At 48.3% G+C, this 17,588-nt stretch overlaps 1 protein-coding gene across 1 annotated transcript in view; it reads left to right on the plus strand.

The window, feature by feature from the left end:
* Positions 1-17,588, plus strand: part of NLRP5 (NLR family pyrin domain containing 5) — a 36,850-nt gene that overhangs the window by 9,943 nt on the left and 9,319 nt on the right. Inside the window, exons 5-11 of the mRNA XM_029924409.1 lie at positions 2,047-3,628; positions 5,286-5,456; positions 7,048-7,215; positions 9,347-9,517; positions 11,447-11,617; positions 14,515-14,685; positions 16,498-16,668. Coding sequence (XP_029780269.1) covers positions 2,047-3,628; positions 5,286-5,456; positions 7,048-7,215; positions 9,347-9,517; positions 11,447-11,617; positions 14,515-14,685; positions 16,498-16,668 — 2,605 coding nt within the window. The remainder of the gene's footprint in view (positions 1-2,046; positions 3,629-5,285; positions 5,457-7,047; positions 7,216-9,346; positions 9,518-11,446; positions 11,618-14,514; positions 14,686-16,497; positions 16,669-17,588) is intronic.

Here is a 17,588-nt window from a genome sequence, read left to right on the forward strand (position 1 = left end):
CTTATAGATTTTGGATACTAGCCCTTTATCTGATATGTCATTTGCAACTATCTTTTCCTGTTTCTCATTGCCTATTAGTTTTCTTGATTGTTTCCTTTGCAGTGCAGAAGCTTTTTATCTTGATGAGGTCCTATAGTTCATCTTTGCTCTTGATTCCCTTGCTTTTGGGGATGTGTTGAGTCGGAAATTGCTGTGGCTGAGGTCAAGAAGTTTGTTTCCTGCTTTATCCTTGAGGGTTTTGATGGTTTCCTGTCTCACATTCAGGTCCTTCGTCCATTTTTAGTTTATTTCTGTGTATGATGTAAAAAAGTGATCTAGTTTCATTCCTTTTCATGTTGCACCATCTGTTAAAGAGACTGTCTTTTTTCCATTGGGTACTCTTTCTTGCTTTGTCAAAGATTAATTGGACATACATTTGTGGGTCCCATTCTGGGTTCTCTATTCTATTCCATTGGTCCATGTGTCTGGTTTTGTGCCAGGCTTCCTCTCTCTTTGAAAAGCTACAGCTCAGGAACAGTCTGTCCTCTGATGATAATGCATCAGTCTGAGCTCCGCAAATATTGTTCAGACCTCAAGGTCTGCTTCCTGTATTTTTTAAATTTTTTAATGTTTATTTATTTTTGAAAGAGAGACAGAACGAGCAGGGGAGGGGCAGAAAAGGAGGGTGATACAGAATCCGAAGGAGGCTCCAATCTCTGAGCTGTCAGCACAAAACCCAACGTGGGTCTTGAACTCACAAGCCATGAGATCATGACCTGAGCCAAAGTCAGACACCTAACCAACGGAGCCACCGCGGTGCCCCTGCTTCCTGTAGTTTTAATACAGGTGTCTTAATACCTTTCCCTGATACATAAAAATAGAGCTGAATATTTAGAACCTCTTTGTGGAGATTTTATGTAGAGGTGGTAATTGCCTTATACATTTGTACAGAGAGGATCTTGTCATCTTTTTAAAAAATAGAATAGTATTACCAGCAAACTTAAGGATCCAGGATTAGAGGAGGGTTTTTTTTCCATGTTACTGAGTTCCTGTTAGATGTCAGAGGCTGTTGAGGAGGCTGGAAGTATGCCAATAAATTGCTTTCATAGAACTTCCATCACAAGCTAGGGACTAGGCAATAACCAGATGTATAAAAGAACTGCTATTCATAACAAGTGCTGGGATAAAAATGAAATCAGATAATGTGCAAGAACTATGGTTTGTAATGACAGTAGTGGCCACTGATCATTTTTCCCAGACCCTGTGCTAATAACTTTTAAAGGCACATTCGCTCTTAAATATTTATTGTAACACCTCAAGAGGATGTTCATCTCATCTCAGAGGTGGGGAAAGTCAGGCTCAGAAATTGACACCGTACAAGAGAGCCTGGAGTTTCAAGCAAGATCCGTCTGACCTCAAGGGCCATATTTGCCTCTTGGTGGCAGGGTGGGACTCCCCATTGCACGGAGGTGTCTCCGCACAGCAGCCTGGAGCTGCGGGAGAGTTACACCTGCCCTGCACGCCCAGGATCCAAAGCCACAGCACATGCTGCCTCAGCTCCTCTAAGCTTCTCTGCCTTTCAGAGACTCCATAGGAGTGTTTGGCATAGAGTATTCATTTAACAAATACTTGAGTGTCTGCAGGGTGTCAGACATCATTCTGAATAATAAAGATACAACAGTAAATAAGAAAGTCCCTGCACAGAGTCTACTGAGGGGAGACAGACAAGAAGCAAACAAAAGGAGTAACGTGTCAGGTATTAAGTGCTGAGAGGAAAAAAAAGATGGGGCTAAAAGGACTGATAGAGCTATTTTTTGTAGGATGTTCATAAACTTTAAGGAACTGACCTTTGAGTGGAGGGAGGTTGTTATCAGCCCACTGCTAGGAAGAAATAAAAGTACGACATACACGTACACGGTCTAACCTCAGATCCACTGATTCTAGGCCCGGGGTTTTAAGGACTTAATTCCGTTCTGCTTTTTCCTGAAATCCAGACTTTCTTCTAACTTGTTTCCTGTTTTTTCTTCTCCCTTCCCCTACCCAACTTGGGCTGTGGAGATAATGCAGGGGACTACAAGACTCACGTGATGACAACATTTGCTACGAAGTCGGATGCACACCATGGTGTTGACAACTTTGCCTTTGACTGCCCAGAAATGCAAACATTGTTTGGTGTGTTTAATCCAGACGAGAGGGGCTTCCGGCCTCACACTGTGGTTCTGCATGGGAGGTCGGGAATCGGGAAGTCAGCTTTGGCCAGAAAGGTCCTGCTGCACTGGGCGCGAGGTGAACTCTACCAGGAAATGTTCTCCTATGTCTTCTTCCTCTGTGCCAGAGAACTGCCGTGGATGAGAGAGGGCAGTTTTGCAGATCTAATTTCCAGGGAGTGGCCAGACTCCCAGGGTCCAGTGACGGAGATCATGTCCCAACCAGAACGGCTGTTGTTTATTATTGATGGCTTCGATGACCTGGACTTTGCCTTCAAAGATGATGACTTGGGTTTCTGTGAGGACTGGAGGGACAAACAACCCACATCCATTCTGATGCACAGTCTGCTGAAGAAAGTCCTGCTCCCTGAGGCCTCCCTGATGATCACCGTCAGAGACACCGGCATAGAAAAGCTCAACTCCATGGTCCTGTCACCGCACTACCTGTTAGTCAGGGGCATCTCCGTGGAGAAAAGGCTGCAGTTGCTTCTTAAGCACATGAAGAATGAGCATCAGAAGACAAAAGTCTTGAATTCAGTGGTAGACAACTACCCACTGTTGAACGAGTGCCAGGTCCCTGTCTTGGGGTGGCTCATCTCCGAGGCTCTAAATCTGCACGAGGCATCAGGAAAGAGCCTTGCCCCTTCCTGCCAGACCCTCACGGGCTTGTATGCCACCTTTGTGCTCCACCAGCTCACTCCTCGAGACCCGTCCCAGCACTGCCTCAGCCGGGAAGAGAGAGGCACCTTGAAGAGCCTGTGCCGCATGGCTGTGCAGGGAGTGTGGAGCATGAAGTTTGTGTTTTACGGAGATGACCTGGGTGTTCACAGACTCAGGGAGTCTGAGCTCTCTGCTCTGTTTCACATGAACATCCTCCACCAAGACCTCGGCCAAGAGAGGTGCTATACATTCCTGCACCCCAGCCTCCAGGAGTTCTGTGCTGCCCTGTACTATGTTCTAGAAGGACTGGAAACGGAATGGGATGCCTACCCTGTGTTCATGGAGAACATAAGGAGCTTGGTGGAGCTCAGACAAATCAGTTCCAATGCTCACTTGCTCCAGATGAAGCGTTTCTTATTTGGCCTCATGAGCAAAGAGGTGACGGGGGCCCTGGAAGTCCTGCTGGGGTGCCCCGCCCCCCTGGCGGTGAGGCAGGGGCTTCTGGGCTGGATCTCCCTGCTGGGTCAGCAGCCCGGCACCCCAGCCCCTCTAGACTTCCTGGACTCCTTCCACTGTCTTTTTGAGACTCAAAATGAAGACTTTGTCTGCTTGGCACTGAACAGCTTCCAAGAGGTATGGCTTCCAATGTACCGGCAAATGGACTTGCTGGTGTCCTCTTTCTGCCTCCAGCGGTGCCAGTATCTGCAGAAAATTCGGATGGACGTCCAGGAGGGCTTCGCAAAGGATGAGTTTGCTGAGGCACGGCCCCTGAGTCCCCAAGGGTGAGTCCTTCACCTCTGCCATTTCGTTTTTTCTATATATTAATGTTATTTATTTTTTAGAGGGAGGGGGAGAGAGAGAGAGCACGCGTGCATGCGGGGGAGGGGCAGAGAGAGAGAGGGAGACACAGAATCCGAAACAGGCTCCAGGCTCTGAACTGTCAGCACAGAGCCTGGTGCGGGGCTTGAACTCATGAGCCACAAGATCATGACCTGAGCCAAAGTCAGAGACTTAATTGACTGAACCATCTAGGTACCCCTGTTCGTTTTCTTTTTTTTTAATGCAGGTATAATTTTTTATTCTTTTTTATGGAGATATAACTGACAAATAAAAACTGCACATAACAGTGCCTGGGTAGTTCAGTCACTTAAGCATCTGACTCTTGATTTCGGCTCAGGTCATGATCTCACAGTTGTGGGATCAAGCCCCATGTTGGGCTCCAAGCTGGATGTGGAGCCTGCTTGGGATTCTCTCTCTCTGTGCCCCTCCCCTGCTCATGCTTCTCTCTCTCTGTCTCTCTGACTCTCAAGATATTTTTTAATTGTACATATTCATGTACAACTTGGTGTTTTGATGTACATAAAATAATCACCACGATCAAGCTAAATAGCACACGCATCACATTACATATTACTGTTCCCTCTTCTGTGTGTGGGGGGATAATACTTAAGACCTATCCTTCTGGCAAATTTCAAGGAAAGGGTACAGTGTTGCCAACTACCGTGACACCGCTGTACATGAGATACCTATCCTGTGCGCCAAAAACTTCGTACCCATTTCCCCTCCTGGAGCCACAGGCAGCCCCCACCATCGCTCTCCTCCCATGGGCTCCACTGTCTTAGATTCCACATCAGATCATGCATATCTTTCTGTTACTGGGCAATGTCACTTAGCTTATGGTCATTTGGACCCTTGCGAATGGCAAGATTTCCTTTTTAAAATGTTTTAGTGTTTATTTATTTTTGGAGAGATGGAGCAAGAGCAGGGGAGGGGTAGAGAGAGGGAGACACAGAATAGGAAGCAGGCTCCAGGCTCCGAGCTGTCAGTACAGAGCCCGGTGTGGGATGTGAACTCACAGACTGTGAGATCATAACCTGGGCCGTAGTCAGATGCTTAATAGACCGAGACACTCAGGTGCCCCTGGATTTCCTTTTTTTAAAGCTGAGTAATATTCCCTGGGGTGTGTGTCTGTGTGTGTTCGTCTCATTTTCTTAATCTATTCATCCATAAACAGACATTTAGGCTGTTTCCATATCTTGGCCACTGAGAAGATAGTGCAAATCTCTTTTCAAGGTACTGATTTCAATTCCTTCATGTAAGTGGGATTCCTGGAGCCTCAGGCAGTTCTATTTTTAACTTTCTGAGGAGCATCCGTGTGAAATGCTCCCTTTCACCTCCAGGGGGAGCCGGTAGGGCTGGTGGCTCCACGCCACCTTTGTATACCCCCCACCGGGGTGTCAGAAGGTTCAGAAAGCAGGTGGGTAGGACAGCCCTCATGCAAAGCACAAGGTGACCTCACTACATTGGCCTCAGACCCTCAGAAGCCATTCCCGTCTTACAGTGATGGGCTGATCTCTCTCCTCTGAGCCCACTGGGGCACTTGATGGTGCCAAACTCCATCCTGTGGAAGCAAATGTTGATTTTTTTTCTCCAATGTAGGATGCCGGTGAAGACGCTTGCTGATGAGTGGTGGGCAGATCTCTGCCTCGTGCTCAGCACCCACCCAAGCCTGCGGCAACTCGAACTGAGTGGCAGCATCCTGAGTGAACGGGCCATGAAGACCCTCTGCGCTACACTGAGGCAGCCAACCTGTAAAATACAGAACCTGACGTAAGGGTTCATGCCCCTTGGCATGGCTATGTCACTGCTCTCCTCTCTCATCTCTGAGAAAAATGTAATCAGAGTGGATAAGTGCTGCAGAAGTTGCAGGAACCAAGTTGCCAAAATCACACAAGGGGGAGGAACTAAAGACTCTGAGAGGCAGATCCATTCAGTCTGGGTATTGAGGGATGAATAGGAGTTGTCACTAGGGGCAAAGGTGAGGGGACCTCATTTCAGGCAAATGGGTAGAGCAAGATCAGAGGCTTTCCATCAGTCCTTCATGCTTTTATGTTCATTAATAAGGTAACAGATATTTGAACAGCTACTAAGTTCAAGGTCTGTGGTAGACCCCAGGGTACTCATCAAGCACCTGCAGTAGGAGATGACATGCTAGTTCTACTGCAGACAAACTTTCTGTTCCAGACTCTTCCCTCCAAGAGTCCGAAAAAAGCACATGTGACCCCCAGACTAGAGCAGGTCAACTTCTCCATGCAAACATTTTCCCTTCTTGCCTCTTCGGTTTCCTCCTGAAGTACTCTCCTTAAGCTGGGCTGTGCCAGGGAGCCTGGCGATGCCAGAACGTTGTCCTGTTCACGTCCACCCTCCACCACGCTCCTCTGCCAGCTTCATCTGCACGTTTCCCTGGGCGCCCCTTCCACCAGCAGCCCCTGCTCTCAGCTCTTGGCCGTGATGTTCTGGAATCCCTGTCAGCACTGACTCTGCAATTCAGCAGGAGTCCATCAAAATGGCAACAAGATTCAGGTGTTTCAAGGGTTTGACGTACATCCTCTGGACCTCTCAGGGCTCCTGTTTTTCTAGTTAACTACTTTAACATCTCCTGAACTTTCCATGCCCTTATATGTGTATATTGGCAACTGACCATTTTTTAATCCAAAAAGCATCACATCATACTCATTTTTGTGACATTTGACTTTTCTGTTCAGCTTGGACTTGATCACATCTGTTTGCAGGGTTTTTTAAAGATTTTATTTGTAAGTGCTCTCTAGACCCAACATGGGCCTTGAACTCCCAACACCAAGATCAAGAGTCACATGCTCCAGCGCCCGGCCCAGTCAGGCTCCCCTGCATCCCTGTTCTTAATGGATGACTGGACTGAGTTTCATCCCTCAGCATAGCTGTCTCATTCAGCGCTTCCCTGGGCATCCCCCCACGAGATCAGGCCCCATAAGAACATGATTATCAGCATCATTTAATACTGTGTCCCGTGCCTGCTGCACCGTGGTGGCTCACGTAGCTGTTGCCTTAAAACTGAATAAAGTGAGGGCACCTGGCTTGCTCAGTGAGTGCAGTGTATGACCTTAATCTCAGCATTGTGGGTTTGTGAGTTTGAGCCCCACGCTGAGCTCTGTGCTGACAGCTCTGAGCCTGGAGCCTGCTCCGGATTCTGTGTCTCCCTGTCTCTGCTCCTTCCCTCTTGTTCTCTCTCTCTCTCTCTCTCTCAAAAATAAACATTAAAAAAGTAAATTAATGCAAATAGTGAGAGATAAGAGAGTTGTAATGCGAGAAGAGGAAAAAGGGAAAATCAGGATGTGACTGTCACCTGTGTCTAAGGCACCATTTTCTTTTTTCTCTTCGGCAGATTTAAAGGTGCGCAGGTCACCCTTGGTCTTCATCATCTCTGGACGACTCTCATTACCAACCGAAATATTAAATACCTGAGCTTGGAAAGCACCCACCTGAAGGACGAAGATCTGATGATGGCGTGCAAAGCGTTAAGACACCCAAACTGTCTGCTGGAGTCGTTGAGGTTAAGTTCTGGGGACGGCTTTTGTTTTTTGATTTTGGTTTTGCCACTGTTGTCTTTCCTTTTTATATATTTTGTAATGCTTATTTATTTTAAAAGAGACAGAGACAGTGGGAGTGGGAGTGGGGCAGAGAGAGAGAGAGAAAGAGGGAGAGAATCCCAAGCAGGCTCCACACTGTCAGCACAGAGTCCAATGTGGGGCCGATCTCCTGAATCATGAGATCATGACCTAAACCGCAGCCAAGAGTCAGACAATCAACCAACTGAGCAACCCAGCCGCCCCTGGATTTAGTTTTAAATCCCTGGTCACAGCAAGCTGCAGAGCTATTAGGAAGATGGCAAAGTCTGGTGGTGGCTGGTGGAAACGGTCGTAGAGCAGCACGTGTGTACTTAACGCCCCACACGTGCACTCTCACAAACTCTGTGGGAACATTTCACACAAGAGAAAGGTAACTTTCAATGTTTTACAAAGATAATAAAATCTGGGGCTCCTGGGTGGCTCAGTCGGTTGAACGTCCGACTTCAGCCCAGGTCATGATCTTGTGATTCATGAGGTCAAGCCCCGAGTGGAGATCTGTGCTGACATGCAGAGCCTGCTTGGGACTCTTTCTCTCCTCCTCTCTCTGCCCCTCCCCTGCTTGTCCACTGTGTCTGTCTCTCTCAAAATAAATAAATACACTTAAAAGTGTTTTTAATTAGATGAGCAGAACCCGTTAGGCAACTTCTCTCAGTGTTGTATCTTCCGTAACTAACAGCACAATGTGAACCCCAGGAGGCTGACACTGAGCACCGTGTGTATGTCCTTCTGCGTCGATCTGTCAAATGTGCAGATAGGTGAAGCCACCCTGTGCCCAAGATCCAGAGGTGCCACCAGCCCCGTTCCTTTTCCAGCCACACCATGCAGAATCCCCGGCAATAACTGATATTTTCCATCTCTACAAGTCTGCCATTTGGGCTTTAGAAGTGGAATCATACAGTCTGTCACTGCCCTGTGACTGGATTTTTTCAATCCGCAGATGTGTTCTGGTCCATCATCCCTGCTGGTCTGGGTATCCGTAGCGTGTTCCTTTTTAGTGCTTTTAGTTCCGGTGGACGGAACTGCTACTCCGTGCTATGGTAGGCTGGGCAGAGGCGTGAGCTCTGCTTTGAGCTTTGTTCATTGATGCAGAGCAACTGCCAAAGACTAACTTGCTTTGCACCGCGCGTGTTTTTGCTGTGTCACTGGCGAGCTGCCCTCCCAAGCCAGGCCCCACCCTCATGGCCATGACAGTTCTAGAGTGGAAGACCAACAAGAAGCAAGTGCAGACAACCAGTCCTGGCAGAGAAGGAAATCGCTGCCATTTACAACAACATGGCTAGGCCTTGAGGGGTTGTATGGAGTTGAGTCAGAGAAAGACCAAATATTCTGTGATCTCACATACAGAATCTGAAAAAAGCTGAGCTCATAAAAACAGAGTAATGTGGTAGTTACCAGGGACTGGGGGTAGGGGAAAATAGAAATACGTTGTGTAAGGGCACAGACTTGCACTAGTACATAAATAGGTCCTATAGACTTAGCATACAGTGTAATCATTGTAGGCAACAAGACTGTATTATAAACATCAAACCTGCTGAGATAATCTCAATCACTCCCACCCCTGCTAAAAGAAATAATTATGTGACCTGATCGAGATGCTCACTAACGCTACAATGGCAATCCTACTGCAGTATATAAATGTTTCAAATCGGCATGTTTATGCCTTAAACTTATACAATGTTGTATGTTACATCTACTTCAACTGTTTTCAAGTGCAAGTATGTGAAACATTGGCTGGCAATCATTGCCAAGCATAAAATAATGCCGGAGAGAGGGGAGCCGGGCTGGGTGGGGAGGCACAAGTAAGTGAGGTCAGGAGACAGGCTTACTCAGAAGAGGTGACACTCGGGAGACCTGAACGGAAAACCTGGACCACATAAAGACGTGGGGTTGGAGATGGAGGGATGTTGCAGAGAGAAGAAATAGCAAATGCTCAGACCCTGAGCCTGGAGCAAACAGTGTCCAAAGTTCAGGAAAACGGCCAGAGGGGCTGCCGTGCAGGGAAACGCGTGGCTCTGGGGGAGCTGAGACCATGCTTTGTGTCGCGTGTCTCTGCAGGTTGGACCACTGCGGACTCACCCCCACCTGCTGCAAGGTGATCTCCCAAATCCTCGTCACGTCCATCAGCCTAAAGTCTCTCAGCCTGGCAGGAAGTAAGGTGACGGGCCAGGGCGGGAAGCCCCTCTGTGACGCCCTGGCCACCTCGCAGTGCACCCTGCAGAGGCTGATGTGAGTAGAACTTCTGTTCACAGGGCTCCCTCCTCTCAACGGAGATGGCCCAAGCAGCGGGGAAGGAACTGGCTGATGCCCAGGCCAAGGGGTAGCATGGCAGCTGGGACCCCAAGAGAGTGCCCCGATGTTGAGTATTTTAAAAAGACCCAGTAAATAACACTCGTGTCTTCGCCACTAAACTCTGAACCGACACAGAAGTTTAGGGGAGAAGCCAAGCTCACAGAACCAGCGAGCCGAACAGTGGTTGGCGGGGCTGCTGGCTGGGGAGAAACGGGGAGAGGCTGGCCAGAGGCAGTAAGTTCTGGGGAGCTGCGCAGAGCGCTCAGCTTACAGCTGGCAACGCTGGTTGTCTACCTGAGCGTTTCACCAGTGCCAAAACCCCGAGTCTTAGGCCGGTGGTAGTAGCCGCCATCTACACTGTCTGTGAGCACCAGGCTCTGTGCTGCGTGTTCTATCCTCCCTAGTCCACAGTCACCAACACCCTGCCAGGGGGGGATTATTTTCAGCCCATTTGCTGACAAGGGAAACAGAACTCCGAAGAAGGGAAATCTCTTGTCTAAAGTCACACAGGGAATAAAAGGCAGAGCCAATACATGAGCTCCGGTCAGACACCCAAGGGACTAATCTATGACCTGGAGGTTTCCCCCTTGGTGACCCATAGTCTGGGCAAAGTTGTCTCCCCCAGCGCTCCCAAAGTATGCTGTGGCAATGACCTCCCTCTTTCGTGGGCAGTTTGGTTGCTAAAGTCATAGCAAAAATTGAAAACTAAATGGCACAAATGACTTTAAAGTCCTGAGTGCTGGGGGGTTCTGGGGGGTAGGGGGGGTGGAGAATCACATGAGAAGCCAATAGAGTTTCTCTCCCTTAGTCTGTAGGGGAGGGGGGAAAACTTTTCCTCTATCCTCTTGGGTGCGATGTCTGAGGCCTGCAAATTAAACTAATGATTGGCAGGAAGCAGGTACCAACAAGTTTTACTGGCATTACTTTTTTTTAAATGTGCGTGGAGGCTTCACAGAAACGATGTGAGAAATCCAAAGGAATGGGCAGACTTGAGCTTGTCTGTCATTTTAACACAGTATGACAAACTGTGGAGGGTGACTAGGTGAAAGGGCTTTGGGGCTTCTAGGGACTGATAAAGTGTGAACAGGTAACTAAGGAGTATACGGGGGACCTTCTGGTAGATAAAGTTTCTATGATGACTCACCCCAGTGTCCTGTCCATCTTTGGTGGTGAGTCATTCTGGGTCTGACATCAAGGAGGAAGGACGTGCACAAGGGAACCCAGGCCCTGTCTCCAGGCAGACGGGGGAGAGCAGCTGTGTCCGCTTTTTCTCACTTGCTCTCAGCTCAACATCATCCTTATGCCCAAGTGGCACATTTCGGGCTCACGTATCCTGACCCCCCCCCTTGAATCCAACCCACACAGCACTTCGTCATCAAAATTAATCACTATCAATAATATGGAGAAAGTGCTTGCTTCATGCCCTGCTCTGAGCACCTCAGAAGTGCTAAGTCCTCTAACTCCGTCTCAGCCCCACGCCGGAGTGTTATGGAATCTCACTCCACGTGCACTGCTTCCTAAGCTTTGAGAAGCCGCTGGAGAGGAAGGCCGCCCTCTAAACAGAAAGCTCACTAATCTCAGCAACACCTCACCCCTAGTACACATGAGGAGCAAGCACAACCGCACGCAGAGCAGGAGGGCACTGCCCTGTGCTGCCCATTGTGGCTAATGGCGGCCCTCATCACCCACACCGTTTAGGTGATGTTGAGCTTCATGTTACATGCACATGCGGCGTGACATCACCATGAGCTGCAGGGGCACGTCAGCCACGAGTGGCGTTTCCTTCCCTTCCTTGCAAGGGAGGGAGGGATGGAACCTTAAGAACAGATGTCACCATTTCCCCCCCGGGGGGCTCTGTCCTTGCAGACTGGGGAGCTGCGGCCTCACCGCCGCCGACTGCCAGGACCTGGCCTCGGGCCTCACCAGCAACCAGAGTCTGACACACCTGTGCCTGTCGGGCAACAGCCTGGGGAGTGAAGGCGCCAGTCTGCTGTGTCGAGCCATGAGGTCCCCCAACTGCCGGCTGCAGAGGCTGACGTGAGTCCAGCTCCCTTCCCGGGGAGGTGGCGTTGTGTTACTGCAAACCGTGGGTACCACACGCCAAACTCAAGGCAGTGGGGAGCACCACTGTTACGATAAAGGGAACTGATAAGGGCTGCATCCTGTCCCCTGCCCTGATTTCCTCCCTCCGTGGAACATTCCAGCTCCACCTCTGTGTTCTTTCAGTGGGGAGTCAGCATTCATCCACATACAGGCGAGTCTCCTTATCTTTACCACAGTTACGTTCTGTAAAGTCACCGCAACACTGAACCATTGCTCCCAAGGGAAACACACGGTTAGGTTCCTGGGAGCCTCCGGTCACATCTTCCTCAACCAGTCAGCGCCTAACCTTGCTTTGTGTGTCTCTGTTTGAAGACCCCTTATTTAATATATATTGTCGATTAGTTAGCATTGAGCTCAGGGCCCACAACTCGATCACTCATGTCTGAAGCAAGCTCGTCTGTTAAGCATTTTCTCCACTCATACAGCACAGCCTTCTTGTGCATGGAAACAGTGGACTGCGCTTCAGCGCTAGGCATCAGCACTGCATGTTAAACAACAAAACACAGGGGCACTGGGCGGCTCAGTCAGTAAGCATCCTTCCGCTCAGGTCATGATCTCACAGCTCGAGGGTTCAAGCCCCGTGTCAGGCTCCGTACTGACAGCTCAGAGCCTGGAGCCTGTCTTCAGATTCTGTGTGTGTGTCTCTCTCTCTGACCCTCGCTTGCTCATGTTGTCTGTCTGTCTGTCTGTCTGTCTGTCTCTCTCTCTCTCTCTCTCTCTCTCTCTCAAAAATAAATAAAACATTTTTAAAAGTAAAATTAAACAACAAAACACCAACAAAAGCCACAAAAACGTGAAAACGTGGCACTGAGTGGACCATGAAAAGGATACTTGTTGATGATGAATTTGAAATGGGTTCAGCCTCAGCTAGGGCTGTGTGCCTTGGGCGGCTCAAATCTTTCTCTGCTCTGCACATGCACACGTGTCCGTGAAGGACTGTGAGCCCCACACACATACAAATAAATCATCAGGGTAGTAAAGAAATTTCAGCAAGGGGACAAATTTGCAAACACAGAATCCATGACTAATGAGGATCGACCACACTCATGAAGCGCCTGCTGTGGGCTAACACTGTTGGTTGCTAGAGACACAGAGATGACAGATGTGTTCTCTAAGTTTACGGAGTTTAGATTCTGCTAGGGAGACTTGGATGGTGACACAGGGTTGGGAGCCACGGAGGAGGTGTTCCACGGCTCCAGGGAGGGCCACACACACAGTTAGGGGATGCTGACTACTCTCGCTGGGTTACATGAGCATGTCTCAGTAACTGCCTTAAAAACAACCACCCCGTGTTGCCAGATTACTTTTCTAGCCATTTCTTTGGTCCGGTAGTGAGATCAAAAGATTTTTGTTACACCTGTTCCATACTGTTGGTTTGCCTCGCTGGGGTCACTTTACTTTCTGCCATTTCACCCCATTGACCAATCAGTTCACCAATAACTCTGTAAAACCAGAAAATTGATCTAGGCTGATGGTGTACCTCTAGCCATAAATTCTGTTTAAAAATGTAACTTTAATGTATATGTCTATCTTACAGTGAGTTCTAATAAGTGATGGGGGGATTGAGTATGGCAGACAGAATAGTGCTTCACCCCAAAATGTCCATGTCCTAATCTCTGTGAATATGTAAGCTCACGGGGCAAAAGGGACTTTGCAGTTAAGGATCTCGAGATGGGGAATTATCCAGGATTCTCTGTGTAGCCGTAACGTCTTGAAAGGGGTTTTTATAAGACAGGAGAAGAGACGTGGTAGCAGAGGTCAGAGGATAGAACTGGGGACTGAAGACCGGGAGTGAAGATGATGAGCAGCCTATCGAGGCTAGAAAAGACAAGGAGCAAAAGTTACGTCCTGGAGCCTCCGGAAGGCATGGCTCTGTGGATACCTCGAATCCTGTAAGACGCCGAGCTCCAGAACCACAAGACCATAAGCGTGTGTTTGAAGCCCCTAAGTTTTTGCCAATTTGTTATAGTAGCTACAGGAAACTAACACACAAGTGTGAAGGAAAATTAAAAACTGAGGATCTTGAATGGCATCCAAGCACTTCGTGGTCATCCTGTTACCCAAGCTGAAGCCTTCTTTTTCTTTTTCCTTCAGATTTTTATTTAAATTCTAGTCACTTAACATATAGTGTAATACTGTTTTCAGGAGTAGAATTTGGTGACTCATCACTTACCTACAACACCCAGCACCCATCACAAGTTCCCTCCTTAATGACCATCGCCCTCTAGCCCATCCCCCCACCCAACACCCCTCCATCAACCCTCAGTTTATTCTATGTTGTTAAAGTGTCTTGTGATGTTTACCTTTTTTCCCCTTCCCATATGCTTATCTGTTTTGTCTCCTCAATTCCACATACGCGTGAGATCAGCTGGTATTCGTCTTTCTCTGAGTGATCTATTTCACTTAGCATAATACACATTCCATCTACGTTGTTGCAGATGGCAAGAGTTCATCCTGTTAATGGCTGAGTAATACTCCATTGTATAAATACACCACATCTTATTTATCCATTCATCAGTCACTGCACATTTGGCTCTTTCTGTGGTTTGTCTACTGCTGATAGAGCTGCTATAAACACTGGGGTGTATGTGCCCCTTTGAATCTATATTTTTGTAACGTTTGGGTAAATACCTAGAGGCACAATGGCGGGGTTGTAGGATAGTTCTATTTTTACCTTTTCAAGGAACCTCTATACTGATTTCCAGAGGAGGCTGAAATCTTAAGTAATGCCTTATATACCCCCTCCCCAAGCAGGAAGAAACTGGGGCCAACAGAAGTTGCTCCCCCAAGGTTACAGCAAGCCTGGGTACGACTTTCCTCTCTCCCTGCAGACTGAAAGAATGTAGCCTGGATGTAGCTGGCTGCGGCTTTCTTGCATTTGCACTTATGGGCAACAGACACCTGACACACCTGAGCCTTAGCATGAACCCCCTGGAAGATGATGGGATGAACCTTCTGTGTGAGGTCATGTTGGAGCCATCTTGTCACCTCCAGGACCTGGAGTAAGTTTCAATGGCTGTTGGGAGTCAACTCGACCAATAGGGGGCTTGGGGTTCCTAGAAAGTCAAGAGAGGTGAGCAGGAAGACTGCTACCAAAAATCAGTTCTAGGGTCAATTGATGCTCATGTTTTCCAGGGAACCCTACACCGAGTGTGGGAAGGACAGAGAGATGAGTCCAAACAGGAGCCTCAGGCTGGGGTTTCTGCAGCTGAGGGCACCCTTGATTTCTAAAACCTGCTCACTTCTCAGAGGACCTCTTTTTGTCCTAAGTGACTCTTCTGTTCGTTCTGAATGTAGGGTGAAGACGGAGGGGCTGTCTATAGTTCTCAATACCTTTTCCCTCTGGGACCCAAGTTCCTTTACCTTTTATTGGAATGTTTCTATTTTATAATAAGAGTATCCCACCCTTAAACAGATTATAGGAAAGTTAAAAGATCTCAATGAGAGGAAATAAATCTCCAGTCTCACAACCAAGATATAAACGCTGTTACTACTTTGGCAAATCCCTCCAAATGCCTAAGTGGCATTTTGTGGTACAAAGAAAGGATCCCAGCATTACCACTGGGGGCTTTCTTGCCGCGTGGTGGGAACAGGGTTCTATATTTTACCTGTGAAGTCTCATGTAGCTCCCCTACCAATCAGTCCCCGGAGAAACCCGCACTCCCAAGGAGCCAAAGTCTTGCCTTTGGTCTCACATTCTGTCCCCCAAATACCTACTGACCATAATTGTAACTATTCCATTTAATGATGCATGATATCTTTAAAAATCTCCTAAAGCTAGACACTGAGAGTATGTCCAATGTTTTAGTCATGTGTACCTTGTAAATCTTAGTGTAGGTAATATCTTGTCATCGATTACAAAAGTGGAATTAATGAACCAAAAGATAAGACCATTTTAAGACCTCTTCATCCCTGATAATAAGTACAAGAAAGGAATCGGATAGAGATCATAGCCCACAAATCAGAGCGCCCCCCTCCAAGTATTAATGTCTATGTTTGTTTTCATGAAATCGGCATTTCAAGCCCTACTTTTGCATGGAGTAGAAACTAAAGCTTAATCAGTTGGAGATGCCATTTCTTTGGGAGTTGATCTAAGTGCTGGGGATCAGATGGTCACACCATCATTTATCCATGCTGGCCAAGACTTCATCGTTCCCACCTGATCAGCAGGTGTGAGTCCTGACAACTGTGTTCTTGCTCGTTCCTGGCATGAATGCCTCATGAAGACAGACTGTCTCCTCCCCGGTGGGATCGTTCATGCTAAGATGACGAGAGGAGACAGTGAAGGTGTTCCCATCATTTCCACTCGGATGAGTCACCTGGGCTTCACTGCAGGGGCCACATCTACGCCTTCCTTCGCCATGCATACTGGGAACAGGAGCACAAGACCCCCCTCCTTTCAAATCCCAAACCCATCTCACATTTCAGTAGCTTCTGTCCTCTGTCATCTTTTCTCAGCCCCTCGTGGCTCTGTCCTTTGTCAGGGGCTCTACCAACTTCTCTCTTGCGGGGGTTTTTTCTCTTTCTTCCTGTCCACCATGGAGAATCCGTATCCCATCTCCAGGTGGGAAGCAACTCCGATGTGCTCATCTTTTCTGCAGATAACTCCAGCCACATCACACAGTTTCCCCACCTGCCACTGTCATCCCTCCTCACACGAGCCAGTGGAGGCTGCACCTTCTAAGCTGTTCTCAGGGATGAACAAAACGGCTACCAGTTAGGAAGGCATACAGGAAACGCCCCACTGACGTTTCTGGGCGTCATCCCTTGAAGCACTCTCTCCCCAAGTGACACGGGCTCCTCTCCTCTCGCAGACTGGTGAAGTGTCGCCTCACTGCCGCCTGCTGCAAGAACCTGTCCCATGTGATCTCAAGGAGCAAACACCTGAAAAGCCTGGACCTTGCCGCCAACGCCCTGGGTGATCACGGCGTCATGGCGCTGTGCGAGGGCCTGAAGCACAGGAAGGCTTCTCTGCAGAGGCTTGGGTGAGCCCCCAGGGCACCTGGTGGGGGCTGGGTAAAGAGAAGTGGGGACCTGAGTGTGAAGTTGCTCGAACAAAGTTGATGTTCTAACTCTCTTGATTCCATCTGAATCTGCTTTGTTCTTCCTGGTGCTTCAGAAATGACATCACTCCCTTCAAATCAGCATAAAGCCATTTCATAGGAAAGCCCTAGACTTTCCCATGAAACCAATTAACATCTGTACCCACATTCCCTTCTTCCTAAAACAGTAAAGGAGAACCTTTACTCTTTCAGAGGTTAACTTCACTCACACTGGGAATCCCATAATCAGCCAGGAAATGCCTCAGACCATCGCTGAGTTACCTGCCCTTGTCTCTTTCCACAGCCTCCCTAAGAGAGATTTTCTGTCCTCATAAATGCTTAGATACTATTTTTGAAGCAAAACCAATAGTAAGCCCTATTCAGTCCTACCTCACATCTAACTCTAGGCAGCTAGAACTACTCGAGCTCCATGCCAGACTTTTTACTCCCCCACAAGAAATTCCCAAACATACAAAACCTAGAATGATCGGGACATTAAAAACCTGTATGCTCCCCACCCAGCTTAAACAATCAATATTTCGCTCTAGTGAGTTATGGGGCTTGTCATTCCGCCTCTCAGTACCGCCACACACATCCCCAACCCGTGACAACATGGTGACCATGCCGTATTTACACCTGACAGTGTTATCGACTCCCCACTGCTCTGAGGACAAAATTCTGAATCCTTCATATGACCTAAAATTCCCAGCCTGCTCTCACACCTCCGCTTCTGGCTCCCCGCTGGCCATCCGGCTGCCTTCCTGCATCTCAGCCATGTCCCGCCCCTTCCTTCCACAAGGGCCATATAGCGTCCTAAGCGCCACTGCTGCTCCCTGCCCCTGTCTACCCGTTTTACTTCTTGC

Source organism: Suricata suricatta, chromosome 16, assembly GCF_006229205.1.
Source record: "Suricata suricatta isolate VVHF042 chromosome 16, meerkat_22Aug2017_6uvM2_HiC, whole genome shotgun sequence".
Taxonomy (NCBI): domain Eukaryota; kingdom Metazoa; phylum Chordata; class Mammalia; order Carnivora; family Herpestidae; genus Suricata; species Suricata suricatta.